The sequence below is a fragment of the Vidua macroura genome, chromosome 1 (assembly GCF_024509145.1).
Source record: "Vidua macroura isolate BioBank_ID:100142 chromosome 1, ASM2450914v1, whole genome shotgun sequence".
Classification (NCBI taxonomy): Eukaryota; Metazoa; Chordata; class Aves; order Passeriformes; family Viduidae; genus Vidua; species Vidua macroura.
Window position 1 is genome coordinate 45175799 of NC_071571.1, and position 27408 is coordinate 45203206.

At 35.6% G+C, this 27408-nt stretch overlaps 1 protein-coding gene across 4 annotated transcripts in view; it reads left to right on the forward strand.

The window, feature by feature from the left end:
• ULK4 (unc-51 like kinase 4) overlaps positions 1-27408 on the forward strand; it is a 206844-nt gene that overhangs the window by 130528 nt on the left and 48908 nt on the right. For 3 of the 4 annotated variants that reach the window (XM_053974409.1, XM_053974389.1, XM_053974398.1), the window contains exons 32-34: positions 10021-10187; positions 13457-13555; positions 21519-21704. In XM_053974409.1, the coding sequence (XP_053830384.1) occupies positions 10021-10187; positions 13457-13555; positions 21519-21704 (452 nt within the window). The remainder of the gene's footprint in view (positions 1-10020; positions 10188-13456; positions 13556-21518; positions 21705-27408) is intronic. The other variant, XM_053974402.1, reaches the window with a different exon arrangement.

Consider the following 27408-nt stretch of genomic DNA (forward strand, 5'->3'; position numbering starts at 1 on the left):
TGAAACATGAAGCACAACCTGGGGCAGGATGGTGAAGGCTCCTTGTGTTGAAGCAAGTTGGTAAACCTACTGTGATCCTGTAAGTACGTTAATGCCTAAAAACCACCCATGCCCAGCAGAGCAGGCATTGTAGAGAAAAAGGAAAAGGTACTGTCATCGTTTAGCCATGGCCGGTGACTGAGCACCACACAGCCACTCAATCAGCTCTCCTCCAGTGAGGGGAGAGAATTGTAGGCATAAAAAAGTGAGAAAAAAATTGTGGGTTAACATTAAAGTAGTTTAATAATTTAAAAGCTATCTTAAGAAGAATGTTAAAAATTCTAAGGAAAAGAGAGAAAAAATCCCAAACAAATGAGGGAGAGAGAAAAATAAACACACAAAAGACAAGTGATACAAATGAAAACAACTGCTCAACACCAACTAAACAATGCCCAGACAGTCCAGGAGCAGCATCCACCCTTCCAACCTCTCCTCCTCAGTTCTATTGCTGAGTGTGATGCTATATGGTGTGGAATATCCCTCTGGTAAGCTGTGTCCCCTCCCAGCTTCTGTGCACCTCCAACCTGTTTGTTAATGGGTGGGGTGAGGAGTAGAAAAGCTACTCTCTTTAAGTGCTGCTTAACAATAACCAAAACATCCCTGTGTTTTCAATACTGTATTCAGCACAAAACCAAACCAGAACCCCATGTGGGCTCATGTGAAGAAATTTAACTCTATCCAAGCCAAAACCAGTGCAGGTACTAAACCAGTGCTTGCACATGAAGTTTCTCCTGCTATTCTGTTGCACATCTTTACAAGGCACATGGTTAGATTCTGTCTAAGTCGCCATTTTCTGTGGCCATGTCTCTCTCTATAGTTTTATCAATGTCTTAACTTCTTTTTCACTTGTGAAGAAATTGGTTGCCCTCAAACAAACCACTGTCCAGATTCTCAATTAAAGCATCGGATTAGCAGCAGGATTCATTTCAGTTTGTTGCTGGGGAGGGCAGTATAGTTCACTGTTTTTGTTTTACAGCTGGGTGGTTGGGACCAAGACAGCCTAATAGGCCAAACCATTCTGTGTGATCTCCTTGCAGAGTTTATGTGGAAGTTTTGCCAGGAGTCTGAGCCAGTCCATTAACATACGGACACAGGCTTCACTACTCCCAGCAACAGCTACCCGCATAAAAAAGGTATGGGTCATCCACAACACAGTGTCATTAGAGCCATGTTCCCATTGTGTGGATCTACTTGAAATAGGGGAAAGAGGTATGTAGCACAGAAATCAAACACATGCAGGCTTGTAGTTCTTTCAGAGCCTCTTGATTGAGTAAGCTGAGCTCTGGTACCAGCTGACCTAATTCAATGTAACCTTTTGAAGTCGAGATAGTTGGGATCAGGTAGTTGTGCTGACAGAAAATGAAGGCTCTATTGACCTATGTTATACTAATATCAAACATTAGGTAGGACACTTCTGATGTAGCTAGCATATACCCAATGACAGCATGATCCCAGTGTGATGGGTTCCAGCTCAAAGATCCTAGCGGCAAGGTTGAAAATCATGGCTAGGTCAGAGTAGAAAAAGCACACCATGCAAACAATACAAGACATATGTCTGAGCCAGTTAACAAGAAGGATAGCATAATCTGAAGTGAATAATTTTAGAGATTTAATCAGGTGTGTCATTATTGGTATGGCCATATGATAGCAAATAATGGGGTCTGCTTGTCAAAGTTATACAGTACGCTTTTTTGGAAAACAGTTGATGTAAAAGAGTAGGCTTAAGACAAATGTAATTTGGGGCTACAAAATATAATCTGGTCATAAGGGCTAAAGGAGATTTGCTATCGCGTAACATCCTGACCTCTGTTTAAGCCCTTTGATCATTTAAGTGCAAATACATGAAGGCCACCTTGGACAGTTGCAATTACTAGTTGTCTGCTTTCATTTCTGTTGAAAATGTAGTTGATGAATAACACAGGATGTTACAGGAAACTGTGGCATAGATTCAATTCTGTTGTAATAACCAGCAGCAAATTCCACTTAGGGGATACTCTAGCCTTTACTCTTGTTCTTTGGTGCAGTTGTAACAATAGTAAAAGACTCACTTAAAAATCCAAGTACTTCTACTCTATTTTTTCATCTTATGGCAGACTGATGTAAATAGACCAATAGGAATATAAATAAATATTTAATATCTTTTCTTACATAACATGGCTTTTCAATAGAGAAATGTGTAGAGCTGTTACCCTTATCCTTTGCTGAGTATATGTGGGAACAGTATTCAACCATGGGTATTTCTGCAACTTAGAACTGAAAACTTCAGAGAATTTTCTGAAGCCAAGGTTCATTGGTCCTTATCACTCCCAGCCCAGGGCCTCATGAAGGCCACGCTAGAGCAATTAAAGCTGTTGAGTGCTGTCAGTTTGTGACAACAGTTTAGGGCTGTATCTGTATTCTGAGGCTGTTCACATCTGGTCTGTATGGGTTTTGTTAAAAAGACAGCTCTCTAAGTTTGAATTTGGTCTCTCAAGGATTTTGGTAGAAGAGAAAGTTGATGTCAAAGCAGAAGTGTGTTAAGATATTTGAAAGAATTAAACAGGGTTTAATCTTGTGTGACAGGAAGTCTATTACTAAAATATAAATATCTTTAGAAGAGTTTCTAGTTCTAAATTAAGCCCAGGATATAAATTCCTGTGTATTTTATCACATGGTAATTGTTGCAGGCATGATCTTTCAGAGCAGTAAGTCAAAAGTCTTTACTGAATCTTTGCTGACTTCAAATCTTGCTGAATGCACAGCATTCCTAATTTTACACAAATAACACATGTAATTTAGTGAAGAACTTTGCCTAGCTTTTGCCATTAATTTGAGGACCTCATGCAGTCTTTGTTTTTCTAAAAAATATACACTACATGTAAACTCACAATGTGCAAGTAGAAATTCTTCCATGTAGGTGTGAAGCAGCAACTGCTAATATCTCAGACTGGCTTTAAAGGAGATTTTAAAGGCTGTTATCTTTCAAAGATTAAAGTGTCCCATTAGATATTCTTGTTCCTCATGCAGATCATTAAAACCTGCTGTTTGGAAAATCTTCTAAGCATCATCTACCTTCTGCCTGACAAAACCAAGGGACCTTATTTTAGTTGACACCTTGTAGGAATTAAATAGGGTGTATTGAGTTTTGATGTGAAGTACCATGCTGTGGAATTATTGTGATTTATAAAATGAACCACAAGCTCTAATGTATCTCTGACATGTGGAGAGACATCTAACTGAAAAGTTGCTATAAAGTTTGCTTAATAATAGCAGTGATAGTCAATCCAAACAACATGATTTTATCCTACTGAAGTCTTGGTTTATTTAATTTTTAGTATTTTATCATGCAAGGTTGTGCTTGCAAATTCTGCACAATCATCAGATTAAAAAGCTATAGCAACAAAAATACTTAAATCCACATGAAAAGAATGCAAGTTAGGTGTTTAATATATGCACAGTTGGTGACAGAAATATTTTAAAAGTATACCCTGGGAAGCAACTGTATTACCTCCACCTCTATTCCTTCTCAGGTTTTCCAACTAAAAGGGTCATTTGGGTGTGTGAATTTGCTTCAGGCAAACCAGGGTGTCAGCAACATGGTATCCAAATATATCAAAATTGGCTGTTCACATAAGACACTCTTAATGTCTTATCAATTCTGTGAATAGATCCTCTGAATATTATTACAATCCATAGTTATGTAGCATTCACTCATAAAAATTATAGAAAAGATTTATATTAATTCTGTTGTAGCTAGAAAGCATTTGAATGTTCTTATATTATTTTCCAAGGGAAGTTACTTTCTGATCTTTTATTCCATCCCTGTTGAATTAGTTCATGTTCATGAATTGTACTCCTAGGAATGAGGACTATCTTGGTAAGTTTTGACTAGAACAAAGCCCCCTGCCTTCAGAACTCTGGGGCTGTGTACCCATATGTGCTGTGAACTGAATTTCAAACATCTTGGATATCTTTTCTGAATGAATTATATAATAGTTGAGTCAATCTGGCACAAAAACCTGAATTCAATTGAAATTTTGTCACCGATGGGAAACTCCTTTTTTTTTTTATTTTTTTATTTTTTTTATTTTTTCATTTTCAAAAGCAGCAACAAATCAGGAACTCTCAAGGTATCAGTGACTATACTTTCAGAAATACTCTTGCTCTGTGTATGTAATTCTAACCATGTCTTTTCATAGAGAGCAACCACAGTCTAGCCTAGTTTAACTCATTTCTTATATTCTATTTTTTTATATTGCCCAGTAAAGCATATTCAACAGTACATGATTTTATTATTTCTAAATTGTTCAAGTTGCATTTTCACTATCTTTTATTACACTTATATACTTATGAGAGAATCCTCCTGGTTTTCTATCTTTTAGTTGGCTAATCTATACACCTGCTGGTCTTAATCAAATATGTGTTTGATCCATAGACTCAATTATAGAAAAAAAGCAGATTTCTGTTTTGGCGGTATTCTCTTAGGTCCAGAAAAGTTTGCCTGGGGAGTCTCCAATTGTGCAGCCTTTTTTCACAAGAAAAAGTTGCCACCTCTAAACTGCCCTCTAACAATAGCGGCCCAGGAAAAAGTCCAGGAAAAGTCCACTGCCAGTCCAGGAAAAAGTAGAGTTATGTCATGCTTTGACTTGAAGCAGAACCATATTGCTTATGAGAATGTCAGGTCTTTATTCCTCTCAGGCAGTCACACTCAAGATAACATAGAACTTCCCAGTCTACTTTCGACCTAGCTGTAGTGAAGGTGATAACTGGCTTTTCTTCCCTGGTTGTAATAATCCTTTCCACATCTATTTTCTTGGGTGTGAGGGAAGGACTGCCTGCTTGGGCACCATTGGTGAGTGCCCTACATTCCATGTGAGTAGAAAAAGCTGAGCCACTCTTCCCACAATGGGAAGCTCTGGAGAGCCTTGACTGCTTCAATATGATAAATTCAAATGAGAATTTTGTCCCTTAAACCTAGTGATTCTTTCTTCAGTCATAAAATGTCCAGTCATTCTACCAGGGCTAGGAATAGTCTAGTCATTATTTGCAAGATTTTCTTCTTTAGATGCTATTCATTTTTAAGATCTGAATATAAAATAATTTTCAGGGCAGGAGTCATGCAATTGATCTGCTCAACAGCCAAATCATTGTTTTTCCACTTGATGTAACATTCATAACTCACCAAATTTTGAAAACATTGGTGATCTGATTTTCTATCCTAGCTTATTCTTACCTCAATATTATTGTTGTACTAACACAAATAGTTCCTAAAACATAAACAGTGACAAATAATAACATTAAAAGCAATGAACCTTTTTTAAAAATGCCATTACCCTAAAAATACCATTTGCTTAATGTCACTTATTTTCAGTTCTTCAAAACAGGAAAACTTTAGTAAGGCTGTGATGCAAAGAATGCAAATTGAGTCCCTGATTTAGGTAGGTAAATAAGGTTTTATGAAGAATCTTTGTGTCATCATAGAGTATCTTAAGTGCTCAGGTATGTTTGCTCATTCCTGTGTGAAAGAATCTATACAGTTCTGTATTTCTACTTAGCAATATTTTTGAGTTTCAGCATTTAAATTTAAAATACTATAAAATATGGTTTCTATTTAATCTGTCAATATTGTTTGTCCACTCTGTAAGTAAAAGAAGGAAGAAAGGTCTAATGCATGTACATTTGGTAATATCCCCGGGGAATTAGTTGTGTAGGTGTGGTACTAATGGGAAAAAAGGCTCTCCAGAGAGCAATGTGCAGAGAGGAACAAAGAGAAGGCTTTTTGCTGGACTGAGGGTTTTGCTGCTGGCTGCTTGGCTGCACGGTAGCATTGTTCGGATGAAGTGCACCTGCTCTAACATTTTCTTCAGCTGGAAGCAGACAGGTTTGTTGAATGCTCTAATTGCTGGTAGGCATGAAAGGATTGCCTAGAAGATTGCTTCCTAGGCTGTCCTTTGATGTTTCGTATGATTTGGAAGTGAAGATTTCTTTTCCTTTATCCATCTTACTAATAGGTGAGAATAAAAAATCTCCTTTCAGCTTTCATTCCAGAAGGTATCATGGCACATTCAGTGTGATTAGCTGTATCATGGGCCAAAAGACTCCTTTTATCTTTTGAAAGGTGTGTAAAACACAAGCATAGTCATCACAGTCCACATTCATAAAGCACTATGAGCAACATGTTCAGTTCATTGCAGGGGTCTCTGGGCAGAGAAATACTCTGCTGTGAACACTAGGTTTATCAAGTGCTGTAAATCCATGACTAGAAATTTTGGATACAATCCTTTTAACATGTATTGTAAATCTTGGACCACAGTTAGAAACCGTTCTTTGTTTAATTCCAGTTATATTAATTTATAAACACAATAATTCTAATACAAAATGTAAGTTTTGCCTTATTTTTCAGCAAAATTTGAATAGCAGAGAACTGCAGTGAGGCTTGATAGTTTGAATGTCTTCCTTTTACAGATAAATACAAGCTTGGCTAATGCCCTATGAAGTCTTGTACCAAATTCAGATTGTAACTAAAGCTACAGTACATTGTGATATATATATATTTTTTTGCAGAAATATGCAAATTAATAGAGTAACTAAAAACCTCTGTAATAGGTTAAAGTATAAAGTTTTATTTAATTCTCTTACTAGGAAATACCTAGCTGAAAGAAATTATGGTTACTTTCACTCATGTAACCTGTTACTAACATCTTTCTCTTGGGAGGGTAAGCTATTGCCAACATACTTGGAAGCACCAGAATACTTGAATGTAGGTTGTTTGTCCAAGTAGAACAACCTTTCTCAACTGGCTTTGGTTTAAGTCTCCTCTATGACACATTTTTTATTCAGATCCATCACTTGCAAAGTTCAAGAGGGCATGAAGTGTGTGCCTTTTCAATCGGAGCTTATTTCACTTTCCAATCAAGAGTTGAGAATTTATGCATAAGAAACCTATGTCTGTTATATATGACTCTGAAATATAGTGTCTGAAATTTTTAAAGATACATACTGGTTTAGGCTTTATTTAGGAAATTTAATTGTCATTCATTAATCTGTTCTAAAATTTGGGAGAAAACCTTCAAGGTATCATCTGAAACTTTGAGATACATATGTGATTTTTGTATTATGATCTACTGAATTATGAATTCAATTTCCTTTGTATAAAATTGCATACTTTTTTCCAAACTATCTGTTTTGCAAGTCAATGTTTTGAATGTTGAAACATGTCAGTCTTGATCTTTACAGCTGCCTTTTGAGCAAACTTGTTACAGTGTCAGTGGTCAAGGCCATTAGACTTCTATGGAGTTTTGTCATGGTCACTGTAAATTACACCAGCTATCCAAATTTCTCTTCTGAGCACAAAGTGTGTGTACTTTGTCTTGTGGTGTAAACAAGGAGTATATTTACATGTCTACAACTGTGGCCTCCAGTTTTCATTTTGTTTTGACATGATGGAGTATTTTAAAGAGTATGTCTGGAACTTTATTTACTTGGGCAAGAGGTCAGTCTGTTGTTTTTCTGTGGAACCAAGTGTTTATCAGGTTTCTGTATGAATCATGCAGTGCATTAGGTGCACCAGTGTTTTATTCTAGACATATTTATATAAAGTTTGGATGTGCTAAATTTTCCAAAAGTATTTTAAGTCCAAGAAATTTTTTCCCCACAAAATTTTCAAATTTGGCTTGTATATCTTTGTACGTATAGCTCTGTGTGAGCATGTATCTACCTAAATGAAATTCATTAGTTATGATGATTTAGTTAACTAGGTAAACATAACTATATCGGTGTTTGGCGGTAGGGATGCTAATACGCATACCCTTAGGATGTAAGCATTTCAAGAAAATAAAATCTAGGTGATTATATTATGTCTCAATGGATGGGGAGAAGGTTGAGTGTTTGCTTCACCTCCTTACTCACCAAACAACAGAAATGAGTCAGTTCTGAGACTCAGGCTGGTACAGCCAAGGGAATAAGCAAGTGGTTCTGTTCAAAGCTGAAAGCAAAAGGATTGCAAATCACAGTCATGGATCCTGGTGTTTTGTTCACTACTAGTCGTTCCCCATTGTTCAGTCCCTAGTCAACCGTATTAGTGCTGTGAGTGACTACTGCCTAAAAATTCTTAGTGATGATCCAGGCAATGCAATGCCTGCTTATGAAAGTGTCCTTCTCAGCGACCATTTCCAAGTCACTGTCCTACGGGAAAGAATGGGATGACTCATTCATTTTGATGTGGCTATGGGTTTTGTGGCCATATAGAGGGAGAAACATTGTGTACTTGGTCATATTCCTGCAGGCAATTTTCCAGACTTCACTTTGATAGGGACTAAATCTTACTGTTTCCTTAGGTTTATTCTGATTTAGTCTGTTGAAAATAGTCATAGACAACCACAAGTTTTGTGTTGGGTAGACATGCAATTATGTAATTTCTTCTTCTCCATGGGTATTGGTGACATCACTTAAATGTGTCGCTGTCAGATGCATGCTATCTGATTTTTGTATGAGGTGTTCAGAACTGCAGCAGAAATTTCACTCTCAAAAAGGAGAAGGAAATTAAATGTGTGAGATTAGAATTATTTCATTTTGAGAGCTTGGTTTATCTAGACAAAACTCCAGGAAATTCAAAGCTTGTCCTGAGCTGTCATCCATCAATAAATTGTTGTGAAAAAATAATGCTAGTAATCACAAAACCACAGAAGATGTGAGATAGAAGCAGAGTAAGAATCTTAATGATCTAGACCTATAACTGTATTCTAAATGAAATGTATTTAATTTCCTGAGGAAAGTATTAACAGTGAGGAATAGGAGAAGAAAATACTTTGTAAGAAGTTTAGTTAATTGATGGAGTATCTTTCAAAGCTAAAATAGTTCAAAAGTTTGACTGTTCTCAAAAGCTGAATGGTGTAAGCATATAATGTGTTCTACAATGTCTCATATAAATCATGTGTTGATGTTTGTAGAAATCATGTACAATGACTTTTAAAAAGAGAACTTATATAAGAACACTTTTTATTTCATTGAAATCGGTGAAATACTTAAGTCTTTTTTTGACATGAAGACTAGATGCTAATATACTGATACACTGCAGTGTTACTACATATATGCAGCCAAGTGAATTGCAAGTTTAAAAGGTGGTTTGCAAAGATATTATGGTTTTGTTAAGAAGCAAAGTATGTTTCATCCTTTATGAAAATCTGAAAGAAATACACTAAGATCACATATAATGAACTCAGTCACTTTGTGTTTGGAAGTAAAAAATATTCTGAATTGAATTAATATTGTCTTGAATAGGATTATATTCTTCTGCTATATCAATTGATTTGTGCTATGTCAATTGATTTGTGGTTAGGCAAGCTACAGGAGCTGATGCTATTGAATTCTAAAGGAGCTTTAAAAAACCCCTTCAAAAGAAGAAGGTTTTTTTCAGGAAAGTTTTTACTACCATTAGTAAAACAAATCTTAATAACATTTTAATGTAGTATGCAGTATTTCATTTAATGCTTCCCTGATTTTTTTTTTTAATTTTTTTTTTTTTTTTTTTTTTTTTTTTTTTTTTGTTAATCATAGCACTGTTTGATCTATAATTACAGCATACGGCTATGGTTCTAATTGACAGACCAGTTAAGAAAGTTTAAGTGACCTTAAAGTGTCACTTTGTAACAGCCTGAAATTGCTAAATTCTTGTGACTAGGGGTGTTGTGAAAGAGACTTGTCACCAAGCTACAGAAAAGTTTAGGATTCAAAGTAGGTTTTAATTAATGAATCCCCACAGTTAGCGAATTTGATTGTATTGGTTTTACTCTCTTTGTGAGCCAGTCCAAATATATGAGAATAGGAGAGGAGGTAATTATAATAATGAAGAAAAAGACGAAATGTAATAAATAGTCATAAAGTATGTAAAATTTGTTTTTATCATAATCTATTTTATCTAGGTCACCTTCCACACTGTTCTTGTCCTGATAGCCTATTTATTTTTTCTTTTTTTTTTTTTTTTTTTTCTCACTTTCTACATAGGACTGACTCATCACGTCTGTAATCTCCTAACAGAAGCTGTGGCCCTGTACCTGGAGGCAGATGATAAAAGGAGTACCAAGACAGCAAATGTGCTGCTTCTGTCCTTACTTGACATTTTGCAATACATGCTGACGTATACAGCAAACATTGTGCGCCAGACTTTGCAGGTATGGCATTTACTCATGGGGTCTTGACTGTCTTAAACAATTTTTTAGATTACTTCCTAGTATCCTTAATAATGAGATTCCTACTGTTCTGATTTTATGGGACTTTTAGTGTAGTGAAAACTCAATTTGTCTTCCAAGTTACTGTTTGAACCACTGCAAGTCATGGCATTGGTGGGACTTTTTCCTCCAACAAAGACATCCTCCTCCTTAAAAATGGAGCACAAAATACAATGCAAAGAAATTCACATAGCCCTCTTAGTAACATGTAAAGGAAAAGCATTTGTAATTTTTTGGCCATGATGTAAATCTAGCAAATAATTGCTTTTCTTTTTAGATGATCTGCCAAATTTTTAAGTTAGTCAAGTGAAATGACTTCTGAATTTACACTGCAAACAACAACACATACTCTTCATGTTAGGTTTTTTATGTTCTTGGTATTATTCACTGAAGAACAGATATTTGTCAGGTGAAATATATCTAAAGGACAGAGATTCAAAAGATTGCAGATAGGTTGTAATATCTTTCAGGACATGGCTTCTTTCATCCCCAGAGGCCATCCTCTGTGGGTTGTTTGGTTCTTTTTGGTTTTGGTTCTGTGTTTTTTGGTTTGCAGGGTTTTGTGGTGGGGGGATTGGTTTTTGGGTTTTTTTGGGGGTGGTTTATTAAGTAGGCTTAACGTAAGAAGCTGATGTTGAAAATGGAGCTTTTTCTCTTTTTTTCTACATTGATTTACACAAGCAGCTATGTTATCAACCACATTTCACTGCAAGGTTTTTGGTTTAGATGTGTAATGGCACAATACCTTGTCTTTAAGTCCTTTATTATCAGGTTCTGTAATGATATTTTCATCTAAGAATCACTTCATAGATCAAATTGTGTAGGCTAATTGCTTGTTGTCATATTTTTGGCATCACTCCATGTAATCATAGAGAGCTGAATTCTGTACATATGCACCATACAGCTGTGGTGAGGTAAATTATTCTGAAGAACACATGAGGAGAGAGAATCTTGCACATGGATTGCTAGTATTGAATTGATGGGTTTTATTTAGATTTAAAATTAAATCTATTCGTTCAAAGCCAAATTCTGTTCTGGCTTTACTTGAATAAAACAGTTGATTGATGCACTGAAACTCCAACTCCAGTTTTGTTTATCTCTTGTCAAAGTAATCTGCTTTGCTCTTAATGTCTAATGAGTAACAAGGAGCATCTGGAAAAATGAGTTTTGAATAGTTCTATTCAGTGCCTATATATTAATTTCACATTACTTATCTTGGTTTATGTGTCTTGACAATACTCATCACAAGATCCCTGAGAGTTCTACATCAGTACTCATACCCTATTGAATTGTGGCCATCAGTTACTGACTATATAGTGTTCCACTATTCATGTGTCACTAAATGCATCACAAATATTTTTCTTGGACTGTTTTTATAGGAATGTTTTGAATAAGATACCATTTAAATCAGAACTTGTAAAACAGAATAAAATCTTCTTGTATTATCCATCTCTGAGGCTTAAGTTATCTTTTACAGATGGTAGTACCTTCACTTGAATCCTATTTATTTAAATATTTTACGTGTAAAGTGATAACCTTATCCACCTTCATGGGCAATACATATCACCACTTTTCCATTGCACTGAAGTACTCATGCTGGATGGTGCTGATAACTGTCTCCTGGTTCAGGAGAAGAGTTCACTCTTTGCAGTCCAAATACTTTCAGATTAATTTGCATGTCTGTTTTGGAGAAGTTTTGTCATACGTCCCAGAGGTGATCCACATTAGCTGAAAAGAATTTGCAATTTCAGTTTAATATATGGACTCTATTTTGTGACTCTGGCACAGGTTGCCCAGAGAGGCTGTGGATGCCCCAACTCTGGCAGTGTTCAAAGCTATGTTACATAAGACCATGAGCAATCTGGTCTAGTGGCATGTATCCCCTCCTGGGGGAAGGTGTAGGTGTGACTAGATGATCATTAAGGTCCATTCCAACCCCTTAAGGTTCTGTGATTATATGATTCTGCAAATTAATGTAGGTTTAACAATGGTATAGTGTGTATCCTTCATATACATATGTAATTTCTTTAATGCTGTTGTTCATTCTCTTTCCGAAGACACTAATATATATATAAAAGTTAAAGAAAGCAGTCAAGGATTCCTGATGGAAGGTGTCTGTCTTCTCATCTGTGTACTAATGAGAAAAAGCTATTTTAAATTTTGCTGAAGAGGAGGTGGCTTACCTCCCTTTTCTTCATTAATATAAACATTCAGTTTTTTGTCTTTTCTGCACTTTTTGTCCTTCTTTGAACTTCAGTATTTCAGGCCATTGTGGTGAGTCTCAGAGACGGACATACCAATAGGACTTATTGCCTGGAGAAACAGCTCTTCAGTTCTCTTCTATTTAGAAATCCTTTCCAGAAGAAGGGCATAATCCTTTCAACTCAAAAGTATCAACAGTTTGAGTCTGAGTAGTAGTGGCACCTGTCTCAGGGAACTTGCTCCTCTGTTCACTTAACCAAATGAAAACCTCCAAGTATTACACTTGGACAGTGATTTTTAGGATTGAGCTATAAATGAAACACAATACAAATTATTTTTAAATGTGTTTTTTGGACAAAATGTTTATTTTTCCTCTAGCAGATTGACTGTATAGGTTCATGGTCCAAAGCTGGTGCGAGGTAATGACATTAAATGAAAAATCCTGCAAGCCAACTTTTTGGGAGCCCTGGGGCAGGGATTGGTCATAAATAGCACTGTCTATGATAGCAGTATGCCTTGATGATGTGGGGACGACAATGGTCAGAATTACAAGTAGTAAATGATCTTATTACTTGAAAACTTTATCTTTCCAATTTCAGAAATAATTTAAATTATAATATATTGTGAATATTTCAGGTACAGAGTAAGGCGGGCAGGCAAAATTGGACAATATTGCTGAGTATCCTAAATTTTCAGTCACCTTGATTATCTTGGTTTGAGGTATCTTTTGCATGTACATTTTACTGCATTTTGCTGAAGAAATGTCATGCATGTCAGTATGTTCAGCCTGTACAGAATGGCACGACAGCACAGGTCCCTTTGCTTTTGTGCTTATTGTCACAGAGGGAGCATAACTGCTCATTGGGAGCCCAGGAATACTTAACTAGAAAAGAGTGCGTAAGTTTCCTTCAAACTTCCACTCACACTTTGACCACTTAATGGACCTAATTTGTTCCTCATAACAGAACAATCACCAGTGTTGCTTTTGATTTCTTTTCTCTCTTGATAAGGCACAGAAATCTGGAGCAGGAGGGGACACACAGGCTGCCGAAGACCTTCTGCTTACCAATAAACCCCTGACGGACCTGATTAGCCAGCTTATTCAACTGGTGAGAGTTTGCTTGTTTGTAACCTTTTGGAATATTGCTGAAGTTGGAATTATGCAACTGAATTCAACATACTAGAGCTCTCTTTACTAGTTTTTAATTGTTTACAAGCTCCCACCTAGTACTCTAACACTTTGTAAGAAGTTACAAGTCACAGTGACTTGCAGTTTACTCTGACAGTGATGTCAGAGTAAATCTATTTGTCCAGAGCATAGAAGTGGGATGAGGAGCAGACTGCAGGTTCTCAGTTTGGATACATATGTATAGCCAACATTTGTCCTTCAGAATGGACTAGTCACCACTGCATAGGGAAAGGATGGTGTTCAAAATTTGAAACTAATACTACTGCTTCCTTTAGAGAAGTCAGTAAATGCAAAATTGGTTTGTAGCAAGTGATGCATTTTAATATTATTTTCCAGGGTTTGAGCCTTCTGAGTTTTCTCAAGGGTTTTATGTCAACATGATCCTGAAGGATTTACAAGTGGGAGTGGTCCCTGTGATCTGTAAACATCTTTGAAGTGTGTCTGTTTAGAGGTAGTCCTTTCCAGGATTTACTAGATCTACAGCACTGCATTGAAATCTCCACAGAGGGCTGCATTGTGGCCCTAATGCATCCCATCAGCTCAACCTCTGTCATACAGAGATGTATATTTACTCTGTGTGTAATAGTTTGTAGTAGAATGCTTCTTGAGCTGGACAGTGCTTTTAGAGGCTACATCAGCCTGTTAGTCAACATAAAGCCATTTAAATGGTATGTGAGAATTCCTGTGTATCATGGTATCCTTTCCAGCATATTTCACTTAGAGGTGTTACAGATTCACTGTGTTCTCTTCCAGACCCTTTTTTTTTCATTTAAATAGAGGATTTCAGGTTTTTTGTGATATCAGTACTGCAATCCTTCTACTATCTTTAGCACTGTCAGTCATCTATTTCAGGGAAGCGTGTGATTCCTTTTTTATTAATTTTTGGCATTATACTTGGTACTAAGTCCTCCTTTGATGGATTTATTTAAACCAGCTATTGACAAAGGCTTTTTGGAAATGTTCTCTGAATTACCTAAAAAAAGTGAATGAATTTCAGCTATTTAATATTTCATCTTTATAAATTATTTTATTTTGATTGATTTTTTAAAAACTGCTATATATGATAAATAGTATGACATGAAGATGTGCAAATGTTCCTTTAAAATTAAACTAGTCATAACTTTAAATTATATTAACTTTTTAAAGAACAGAAAATTAGAAGCCAAATTTTACCTGAGCCTATACCACCTGGAAGTCTTTTATAAGTTTTTAATTAAAGGATAGGATAACAGGTATAGTTAACAGGTACTGATTAGATTGTGACTTGTCCTTGTATTTCAGTGGCTGTAAATTACCAGTAGGTTTTGCTTTGTTCTGTACTTCTGCAGATTCTGGTTTGTTTCAAATGCTTATTCTAAATCTTCTGATTTTAACATACAGGTAAAAGATAATGACCACCAGTGCTACTTCTTTAGACAGATAGATAGACATATACATACATACATACATACATACATATTGTCTTGTTTTGTTTTCAGTTTTTTTAAAGATTCCATGAGTGAGGGGTTTTCTCTTGTTTGGATCTGTGAAAGTTATTTCATCTAGGTTTGTTAGATTTGATTTTTCAGAATTTTTTCCTGCTGCTCTATTAAGCATTTCCTGTTAAGCTTGGAAGAGTTTGAGCAATGGAATAATCATTTTAGCATTTAGGAATCACTTGTTTAAAATAGTTTATGCTCTGATCTCTTTAAATAGAAATAAGTTATTTGTGAAGTCTAGAGCATATCTCAAGATGTGTGTGCTCCCTACTCCTCAAAATGCCTCAGGCCTACCTAAACTGAAATTCTGTGAAGCTGCCAGTGGTTGTTCTCTGTATTCATTGAGCTGTGTGGGTACATAACCCCTTATTGCTGTTTTAAGGCTTTCAGTTCTTTGCAAACTTTATTTTCTGGAGATAATGGAGGACTTACATTTTGAACTAACAATTACTTTAAAATATTGAGTTAAAATTGTTTTCTCTGCTTTGCTATTTCTTTCTATCTTAGGATATTTATAGTTTCTTATAGTCACTTACATAGTTTCATAGTCACATTGTTTCCTAGTTCTTAGTTTCCTAGACACATTGTGTAATTGTTTTCCCTTATTTAAATGTATATCCTTCAAGTAGATTATTATTCCATGTCTCATTTATTTGTCTTTATATTTTGCTCGAGTTCCACATGTTTTTCTCTCTCAATAAACCCTCAGAAAATCAACGTGAGTTCAACTTCAAAATTTCAAAAACCTTGAATCAATTTTCCCTTCTGTGGTTGTGATTTAGTCTGTCACTAAAGGCATAGCAAAGCAAGTTTTGGAAACCTAGATTGCATTTAAATGAAACTTCAGTGATTTAACAATGCAAAAGGATAAATAATTACAAACTCTGTCATGCAGCAAACACTGCAAATATGGAGAATTCAGTATTTAGTCCCAAGATCATTATGACCACAATTGATCAATAACAGGAAAAAACTGAGCATTTAGTCTTCTCCTTGGCACTTTTGTGTTTAACTTAGCTTTGTTGGGTAATGTTTCTTTGCTTAATGTAAATTTAATTTGAATATTGTTCGGAAACCTGCAGCAATTGTAGAACATACAAAACACCTTCTAATTTTATTATACTCATACTGAAAAAAAAATTACTTTTGAAATCACTTCAGTGTGGATTTTCACAAAGTTTCAGAAACCATGCCAATACCTATAAATATTTTGTTTTCTGTAGGTCCTTGATTCAGTTCCTAGGTGTAGATCTTCCAGTCATTTCTAGAGTCTTCTAAACTGCTGGGAGAGAACTTTTCTTGACTTCTGGTGGGAGACTTCCCCATGATAATATTACCGGGAAAATTTGCGCTTGATTACTGTACTCTGTATGTTACCGTTGAACGTCCAGTTAGTCATATCCAAATGTGAGGAGGACAAATATAAAGCCTCAGTGCACATGGATGAATCAGATGGTCTTTTCTAGGCATTTTTTTTCTCTGTATTGCACTGACACTAAGGCTGTACCCAGACTTCATTTTCAGAGTATATGAAGTTGTTTGCTAATGAGTAATGAAAATAACTGCGAAGAATGATTACTGTAGAATTTTATTTCACATATCTTTCTCTAGGAATACAGACTGCTGTGCGATCAGAGTGGAAAGACATATGTTTATATCCTATATTTGAAGTATTCTCTTATACAGTATTGAAGTATTCTCTTATCCTAAAAACCGAAAGTCTGCAAACAAACAAACCAAAGGAAAGAAGAAAATGTTGTTACATGCACAAAATTTCAGAACAGGGATTTAGTTTCTCAACAATTATCCTAGATTAAAATGAAGAGAATATATATATATATTTTTCCTTTAGGTAGGAGAATGGCCTGAAATAAAAAGATAATATTTTATTTTTTGATTTAAAACTGTGCATATCTGCTAATAAGAATACCATAGTAAAGCTAGCAGATTAATAGTGATGTTTTGCTTTTACATTTTGTAAAATATTTGCAAAATCATCTTCACTATAGATCCCCATGGTGCTTCCTTTACAGTGTGTTCTGTAATCACATTAGTGATCTAATGAATACCTATCTCATATAGTAATAAACTCTCTATGTGCATAACCTCATTAATGCACCAAAATAGTGTCCCCTCCGGGTAATCCAGGCAGTTTCATTGTAGCTCTAAAATTAGATGCTGTAACAATTCCAACGGTATGAAAACTGCCACTTCAGCTCAAATGATCACACGTTTCTTGCAGTGGTTTGCAATTCATGAACACACTGCAACTCAGTTTAAAATGATGGAATTTTTGAGAACAGACTGCAGAAATATAGATGTGCAACAAGAAGAAACTTCCTGCTCTTTACCACAGTAACTCTAAAATACACAGAGCAGGTTCCATCTAGAAAAGAAAAGAAAATAGAATTTTGTGTTATAAGCTTGTTTACAGGAAGTTATAACATGGCCATAAAAATTAAGCAAAGAGTAATACACTGCTTTCATTGCACAGAAGTCTTGTCATGAGGTATTATATTAAAGTGAGTGAAAAATAGATCTACAGTTTTCAGTTAGAGAATGGCAGAATTCATGACCTTAGCTCTTCAGAAATTTATTTTAAGGTGCTGGATTCTCTTCAAGCTATACACTAGCCAAGAATATTAACAGCTGCAAGAGAAGTACTGGTGACTTTTCTACCTTGCTGAAGGGCTGAATCCATAATCCCCCCTTAAGACTGAGGAAGGAAAAGGAAACTTCATGTAATTATGAAATATTAAGGGGCAGATACTCTTTTAAAGTGTTAGAATTAGTTTCTTCATGGGTTTCTACTCTCCTGAAAGAACAAAAACTATAAATACATTTCAAGCAAATATACTTCATACCAAATTGAATTGTTCTGATTAAAAAAATAATCAGAATGTTGTTCCATCTAATTAAGAAATGAACCATCCATCTATATTCATTGTTGAACATGATTGTTTTTCCTGTTCTTATAAAACACGAGATACTTACTTGAATGCTGAATTTTCATTCTTGATTTTCTGTATTTACAGATATTTATTATATTTTCAGCCTTTGGTTTTGTTTTATAATGTTCTTCAGATCCCCTACTCTTTATAACCAGTACTAACACTGACTGGCAGCCAGTGCTAAATTTCAGGTTACCAGCTTACAGCTTTTGACATCTAAATCACTACTTGTCAGAAGTAAAATGGCAAAATGGTGAGAGAAAAATGCTGATGCGGACATACTTAAATAGGGACATTGCTGAGAGTTCCTCTTCCACCTTAATTATTGATGACTTAGACTGTAGGCCAGTGATTCTCATTCCCTTCAGAGTAAATGTGGCCTTTCCTATTCCAAGCTTGTTTTTATCTTCATACAAGACCAGTCCTGCTATTGTTTTGCCCTGAATTTTCCCAGGGTAACAGCAACTTGCTCCCCAAAGTCTAGTTAACACTCTGGGAAAGCAGAGCAGCAGAAGAACCTGAAGTACAACAAAGGGATGAAAGACTTGATTGGCATTGGTGATTGAGTAATGTGATGTCATAACCGGCATGTGTTGGGAACTGAGGAGTGATACTTGGAACATGGTCACTGAAAGCCTCTGAGGAGCAAGACTATATGATGCCAAGACAGATTGGACAGAAAGTTTCCTTTAATTGGATTGAAAGGGTTTCCCTTTCTCTTGTTGGATGACAAAGAACAGCAGCAATGATAAAAGGTTGGACATGACAGAAGAGAATCAAGGCCCAAGCAAGGCCATTGGTCCAAGCACAACTCTTCCTCCTAGGGCAAAGTGTTCCACTGCCTCACTAACTGGGTGTTCCTACTGCAATAAGCCTCCCTTGGGAATAGCGCTAACCGGCTGGACTTGCTTGTTTGCTTCCTTGACAGTCATGGTGTTGGGAAGAACCGCTGATGTTTGTGGTGCTTTATGGATTTCTTCACATTTGTTGTAGGAGCAGTCCTCTATGGAGACTGACAGCTTTCCACTCCTCTGATATTTAGTGAATATCGTGGAAAAAAACCTTGGGATCAGTCTCACTTCCAAGTATAGTTGTTGTGATACTGACTAAACATGGGACTTTTGTGCCTGCAGAGCCCAGGGAATTAGCCTCCACTGCAGTACCCAGGCAAGGATATATCTATGACCAAAATTTTCACAGATTTTTCATTTTTTACCTTTCTTTAGCCAATAAACATTTGAAAATTGAATATAATCCTTGTTCTGTGATGTTCTTCAGGAGGTTGTTGATGTAGCTGCCTACACTGATATAGTAACAAATTAGCTTGGAATGCTTCTTTTAGAAAGTGTGAGAGACACATTAAAAAAAAAAAAAAGGAGTTGTCCTTCCTTTCTCTAATGCCATTTTAGTTCAATGAAGGAAATGAAAGTTGTCTCAAAGCCCCAAGCAAAATTAGCAGATTTTTTTTTCAATTTGTTAAGGATTAAAAATATAAATGGAATTATAAAGCTTGTTACTCTTTGTAGCTTTTCCTGCTTTTTGCATTTGCTATTTATGCTGATGATGTTATTAGAGAAGTCTGGATGATGGAAAGGAAATAATCAAATAAGTCGCATTTAGATTGGAATGAAGAAGAAACATACAGCAAAACCGAGGAAGAAATAGCTGTTGTGGTCCTGTCACTTGCATAGTATTAGGCCAAATAGAATGTGATATGTCTTGGGGCTATATATTCAGAGATTTCATCTCAGTTCAGTCTGTTTTAAACAGCAACTCTATGAAGCTAGTAGAAAACAGGATTGTATTTGCATGCAGATCCCTTGGGAATAGCTGCTGGAATATTATATTTGAGAGATGTATGTCTGATGATATGTTCAGATTGCTTTAAAGTAACTCTATGGGTTTTCCTCAAAATTAAAAAAATCTAGGGATTTCATACTGCCAATTAAATAAGTAATCATTATTGAAATGATTTGGCATATTACATTAAGTGTTTCGACAAATGATATTTTTCCCTTTTATTGTCTGTAAGAATAGTCTGTTTATTGTATTTTTATCTGGCTTATTTGGTGTAAATAATACTTTCAGAATAAAAAAAAATGAATGGGCATGATGAAGTGTTTTTTACACTTCTATACCTAATGGTTAAGACTACCACTGACATTTTGTTCAGGTCAGAGATTATAAGGGGAGAAAAAACTATTACAATTATTTCGTTGAGGGATATATATAGACAGGACTTTGCTAAATTAATTCCTCATTAGAGTAAACAGTTTTGTTATTTAAAAAAAAAATCTTGTGATATTTGAATTGTCTTTGATGGAGACTGACTCAGTTCTAAGGAAGTTGTTTCAGCAGTTAATTGTTCTTATTAAAGAGAGAAAGAGAAAAAAGGAAATCGAAGTATTATCTTTCTTCTAATCTGAATTGCTTTGTCTAAAGTTTTGAGCTATCATCTCTTATCAGTCCTTTTTCAGGCAAAGGAATTAACCTATCCTCAGCCTGCATTTTCCTGCATATGATTGAGAGGATATGATCAAATCCACTTTAACCCTCCCTCTGATATGCTATAGACACTAAATTCCTTCAGTCCTTGGCTATTACATTTTCCAATCTGTCATCCTCTTGCCTGTTCCCAAGAAACCTCTATGATTTTTTTTCACAAGCGTTTGTGAGCTCTCTGTGCTGACACTAGGCATTGCATTCCTGTTGTCATTCCAAAATGTCATTGTCAGTGCCAAATACTGGCCTAATATAATATCTCTACTTGTTATTTCCAGATTGTACTTTCAGGAAATATATAAATCATTTTGATAATGGTGTCATATTATCAGAAGCTCATTTAAAGATGATCTCTAGTCATGTCCCTAAGTCTTTTTTGCTTCCCAGGAAATAATTTTCCATCCTATTGCTAGGGCCTGCTGCAGTGTCTGATCTTCAAAGGAGTGTAGAAAAGTTAGAATTCAGGAAAATATTTAAAATCTTCAAAATGTACCTCCTAATGTGACTACTTAAAATCCATTAAATAACTAGATAGCCTGTGCTCTACCTCAAGAGGCTTGCTTTAGTAATAATTAAATGAAATTTTATGGTGTGCATGATGTAAAAGATTAGACATCATGGCTGTAATGATACTTTTTCCTATTACTGCTTGTGTTTAAAGTAGAATAAAGTAACATAGTTGGGAGCAACATTTCTGGTGCTGTTATGATGTCACTCTAGATACACCACTTGACAGAATCAGAGTGCAGGTATCGTTATACTGCTGCTTAAGAGTAGATATATTTAAATTATGTTTTCATCACTTTGTTAAGCTTATTTTAGTGGAATTCTGAGTCAATCAACTAGAAATTATTCTTCACTGTCACAATGCAAATGTTAATACTCTTCCAAATCCCCAGTGAAATGCAAATTTTCTGAAATTGGAATTTGATTTTTGTTTATTCATTTTTAGCTTCCCAGTGAAGATACTGAAATATTTTTGAGTGCCTCACAGAGCTTATTATTGCTGGTTCAGCTGTATGGAGGGAGCAATCAGGAGAGTATGTCTCCAGAAAACATGAACAGCTTTGCTGAAGTACTGAAGTCCAAAGAAGACCCACGAGAACTTAAGCGTTTGTTGAAAATTGTTAAGAGACTGGTAAGTTGACATCTAACCTTTTCCAAAGTCTGCATGTTTCTTTTATATAATTTGATCATTTTTTGGACTGTTTTTTTCCCTCTCAAGGGAAAAATATTTTAAAATAAATTTAAAACAAAAATATGCTAAGTTGAATATCATATCTTTAAATTCCACTTTTCTAGAGAAGATAGCTTTCTACACTTAACACCTCTTACAAAAATGATGTAGGAATTCTCCTACTTCAGTTAACCATTCAGCAGTTTAAATAACTCATGCTATTTTTATACTTGTTTAGTAATTCAGCTCTATAAGGTATTGAAACCAATTTCTGAATGTCTTCAGAAAGAACTAACCTTTTAGTATTAAATATCTGTTCAGACACATAGTGGCTTATTTCACAGTGAATAAAAAGCTATTTTATACTTGGAATAGGTTTGTGCATGGGCTGTTGAGTCTTCATTCTCACGGAGCTATAGGGACCACTTGTGCTGGAGTGGCTGTAATGTAGAGAGCCAGGCAGTGGGAATTACGCAGGGGCTTCTGGTGATGATGTTGACACATAGAAGGTTCACTTCTGTCCTGCTCCAACACAGTGGAATGATAGCAGTTTGTGTTTTTCAGGTAGCTTAGGAAGGAAATCTTTTGGTATCTGTAGCATTCTCTCAGATAATACTATAGGCTTTTATCTTGAAGCGTCTTAATAAGAAGCTTTGCCTGCATTGTCAAAAACCTCACATTGTTTGAGTACTTCATCCTTTACTCTCCAAAAGCAGGAGCTTTCAGTTAAAAGAAGATAACTGCCCAGTGTAAGAGGCAGGAGATCCTTCAATTTTGCAAGTGCAGTGCTGACTACTAGAGTAAGACTGTAATCCATGGCAGCAGGAATTAAAAGGAAGCAACTCCCTTGTAGAGATTTCAGAGATCTTGTCCTCTTTCTCCTGCCTGCTGTACTTACATCACAGGAAAGTAAACACCATACCCTTCTTACCTGTTTTGCCCAGCCCTATCTTGCCCTGAAAGAAGCATGAATATATAAAGTGTATGTGATGTTTAAAATTCTAAAGATACTTCCTATTGATTTTAGCTTGTACCTCTGCTACTCTTTCTGAATAATTGTTGTGATATGTAGAACTGGCTTTTGCTTTTCTCCAAAGGCAATATGAGTAAAAAGGAAACAAAGTGTGAGGGAAGGAAAGAGAAATGAGGCTGCAATATACATATCTAGATTATTACATTTTAGAATAGCTACAGACTTGTTATTTCTCTCCATTTTGAAGCCTGGCATTCACAAGTTAACCTAGTGTGCAGGATACTTAATATGGAAAATACTGTTGACTATTTTAAGAGAACAAAGCTCTGCAGTCACCTTTTGAACCTTGCAAGTTCCTGTACTTTAGGTTCCAGTTCTCTCCTTTGTATACCTGGTACTTCTTATTTATAACATCAGGCATAGATTTTCAGTAATTATTGTAATGAGATCATATGATTTCTTTTGAAAGCAGGGTTCATAGATAATTTGACAGATTATTTAATAAATCATATGTTATTTCTCTAAACCTTAAAAAGTCCTGTTCAGAGGAGATTATTATCTTGTCAAAATTGTCGTAATCACAAAAGACATTGAAATATAATCATATCCATTTAAGAAGGATTCAGCCCACATCAGTTGAATTTTGTAGCCTAGAGCAGTGTTTTTCTTTTTATATATCTGAGCAATATTTTAATGGAGAGATCAGTATATGCACCAGTTTTCATTGTTGCAAATCAGTGCTTATACAGAGCAATTTTTCAGTTTGTGGTTACATTGACTTTGCTGGTACAGGCACAGGTGTTGCTTGTGTAAGACAGGAATGTACGAAAAGAGCCCCATGTGGTTGTGCTACAGATGCCTTTGTGGCATGTATTGCTGGAAATGTGGAAGGGCATAGCAGTGTGACTACTTAACCTTGATTCAAGTGTTTTACATGATTGCAGTGAGCCAGTGGAGACAGATAGAACAATTTCAGAGCCTTCAGTTTAAGGCATATCAGAGGATTTGTTGATGTACAAGATTACCTTACCTTGATGAAATGGAATCTCATATCTATATGTTCTTATAACTTAATGATTAAACCACTGTGTTTTATCTCCAGTGGGTGGAAGGTTTTTTGAAAAAAGTTGGGAGATTTGACTTTATTTTGTTTTGTTCAGGTGTTTTAATGATCATTGTCAAATTTGACCAGCAAATTGACTGCAGGGCAATATAAACTTCTTGCAGCACTTTCTTCACTAATTGTTTTCCTACAATTTTGTTGCATGCATATTCTTAAACAGAAATAAAGATATAGGCCAGACTTTGTACAAACTTAATACTGAAATCACTATGAACACAACCTTTTATAAGTTTTATTTTGCTGTAAAGAAGAATCATTAGGAGAGAAAATATGCTTTGAGCTAACTTCTGTAACTGTGTAAGTAAAGATATCTAAAAGCTCTAAAGAGGCAGCATTGACAGTCTTCTTTCTTTTTTCTTTGTAATTACCTCTTAGATTTCAAAGCTTTGGGTTCTGTCAAGCACAGGTTAACTCATTTTTTTACAAGAATGTTCTCTCACTGCCACTGATAAAATGAACAGAAACTGAATAAAATTATTGAATCGAGGAACAGGGTTTGGAGGTTTTTTTCCTTCAGCCTTTGCACTAACTCTCTTGTTCTGATTGCTTCATCCTGGGTTAGACAATGCTGCTATTCAGATATACTTCCTCTATTTTAGAAGCATTTTTGTAACTGATTGATGACGTCAGAAGAGTGATCTCTCGCTTTTTTAGTTCTGAAAATCTCTCCTGCCACTTGTCATGGAAATCACTATCTCATCATTCCATCTCTTCTGTGAAGATATAGTGCATCTGATTATGAGTCCCGTAAATTACCTAGATAAAAAAATATTTTTTTAATGAAGCAGAAGAAATTTTCATTTGGGAAGCAAGTAGTTGAGGTTTGCCTGCTTTACTGAGAAGTTTTTAATTTCTTTTTTTCCTCAGGGAGAAAAAAAATTCTCTGCCATCCCAATTTATCATCTAGTATGTAATGTAAAGGCATTTTTATAGAACTAGCCAATATCTTTCTACTGGACACATAATCACTGTGGGATTGCAGCTCACAAATAAATTATTTCAGCTTTCAGAAGAAGAGAACACTATTTTTTACTTCCATACAGTAATAAGGAAAAATTCCTCTGAGAAAAATGAGTAAATATTAGGCTTTCTGCACTCACAGTGAAGAGGGAACTTATGTTCCCTTGTATAGTTGTCAGAAAGGCTATTGAGTTCTACCTAAATTACACCTTTTTCTCCTGATTGTCTTTCTAGAATCTCATTTTCACTAATATGTGTTTCACAAGTGTCAAAAAGTTTTTTCATCTTTTTTTTTGTGAGCAGCTAAGACATTTAGGATGTCATCTGTCTGTCCTATACCCCATGGGGATATGTATAAGAATTTCTCAAATCATTTTACGCTGTGTAGTAAGACATTAAGGCTAGAATGATAATACATGAACTGTGGCAAAATTCCATTACATTCATTAACTTCATTGTAGGACTACTGAACTCTAATTTCATTTCCCTGCAAATTTGAGTCACAGCAAGAGCATCACTATATACCTGCAGGCAAGTTTACTAACCTGTTTTAAATGTACCAAAGCCTGGGGAACCACTGATCACTGTGTCTTAAGATGTCATTCAAATCATGCAGTCCTTAAGTGTTTCTGTCATGTAGATTAGCATTGATATCATCCTCAGTTTTATACAAAGATCTGCTGCATTTGCTTCTCTTGAATAGACAGTTCCATGTTTGTATATGAAAATATATGTGTAAATTTTTATCGCAATAGGTCCCAGATTAGATCCCTGTTACATTAATCCCTGATCATGCCTTATGAGGACATTTAGAGCTTGGAGAGATAAGCAGTCCAAGTACACAATTGTTTGATTTAGAGTAGCAGTTCTGCAATCCCTCAATAAGTTGAACTTCTTGCTGGAGGTTTGCTCCTCAGTAGATTCCCACTAGTACATCTATAGGGAACTTCCCTCACAGAAGGTAAAGCAAAATCCCAAGAGTTTCTCAGATAGCATCCTTTTTGCAGCTTCAGCTCCAAAGACTCAGTGCCAGAAGGAGGTGCTTGTGCAGCAATTCCCAGAGGTCTGTTTTCCCATGGTCTTAAAAGGCAGAAACCTGTTGGCAAATCTCCTGCTGAGGGAACACAGCACTCAATCTCAAATCAGCTGGAGAAAACTTTTTACGCATCTTACTCCTGATCTGAATCTTTTAAGTGGCCTTAACTAATTAACTTTATTAGTTGCTAAGATAATCCATAATATGCTATTGTTCTAAGGAATAATTTTATGACAGCTATGGTTGTTAGACTGTGAACACACTACTCATTTGTGGGTTGCTGACATGTATAGGTATACTCAGTACAAACAAGTTTTCCTGAAATTATACATGTTTTTAAAATTTGGGTGGCTCTTACAGGAACAATTTCTATCCTTCATTAGTGTTAATCTCTTATTTTCAAATTGTTACCAAGCCTGCATCCCTTCTTTACAGACCATCTTTTTTTGTCTTCAGTCTACAATAATAAAATCCTTAAGATATTACCTTTGTATATATGTTAAAAGGGAGCATTTCATTAGATACAAACAACTTAGATCCTCCCAAATAGGAAGAAGCTAATCAGCATTAGGATACATTATGCAGATCATAACAGGATGTGTTGCTCAAAATCCTTTGAAATAAATACATGGGAAGGAAAATGCACCTTTACCCTCCTGCTGTGTGGTGAAGCTCCTTCTGCTTGCACACTCAGGCAGGAGGTTTTTAATTTGAGAGGATCCAATTTTTTAAATTGGAGAGGATCTCCAGAGATGAGAGATGGGGAGGCCTCCAGCTCCCACGGTGACTTGGCAGCCTTCTGCCATGGTGCTTTCAGGCCTTGCCATACCCTGACACAGGGGCAACAAGCAGAGTGGTAAAATCACCCTGTCTCCAGGGGCAAATAAGACTGTTCTCCCCTCCTCCTCCACTGGGTTTTCATCTAGCTGCAAAGTAAGCTTCTAAGTATGGCTTTTTGAGTTTTGCCTATGGTTTGACCAAAGCCATAACACTTTTTAAATAAAAAATGCTACAGTGTTCCTAATGAATATGAATAGTCTGCAGAGGCATTTGTGAGTTAGATTGCTGCGCCAGGCCATTGCCATTGCTCAGGAAGCAGTACATTCGATTTTACACCAAAGGTTTAAAAAAATTTGGTTTAAATTACTCAGAAGATGTATGCAGCTAATCACAACTACTCTAATACAATTTAAACAACAAATAAACAATTATTTAAATATGAAGAGTATAATTAGTGTAATTTAAAGAACTTCATTTTTTGATGGGCATAATTCTCTTGTGGCACAGCCCCCATGCAGCACTTCATTGTTTACCAGAATGAAAATTGAGCCAATATTAATAAATTTATCTGAGTAATTTGGATTTTTTTGTTGTGTTAAGTAGTACTGAAGCTTTGAACTTTTTGTTCAGTTTGTAATGTCATACAGGCTCTACCAAATGCTCATGGAAATGAAATAGTGCACTTCCACCATTAAAACCTGATAGCAGATTTTTTTTTTTAAGCTTAGTAAGGCATTTTCAATAGCTGGGAAGGAAAACAGTTAATCAGTGGGATTTTTGTATAATCAAAACT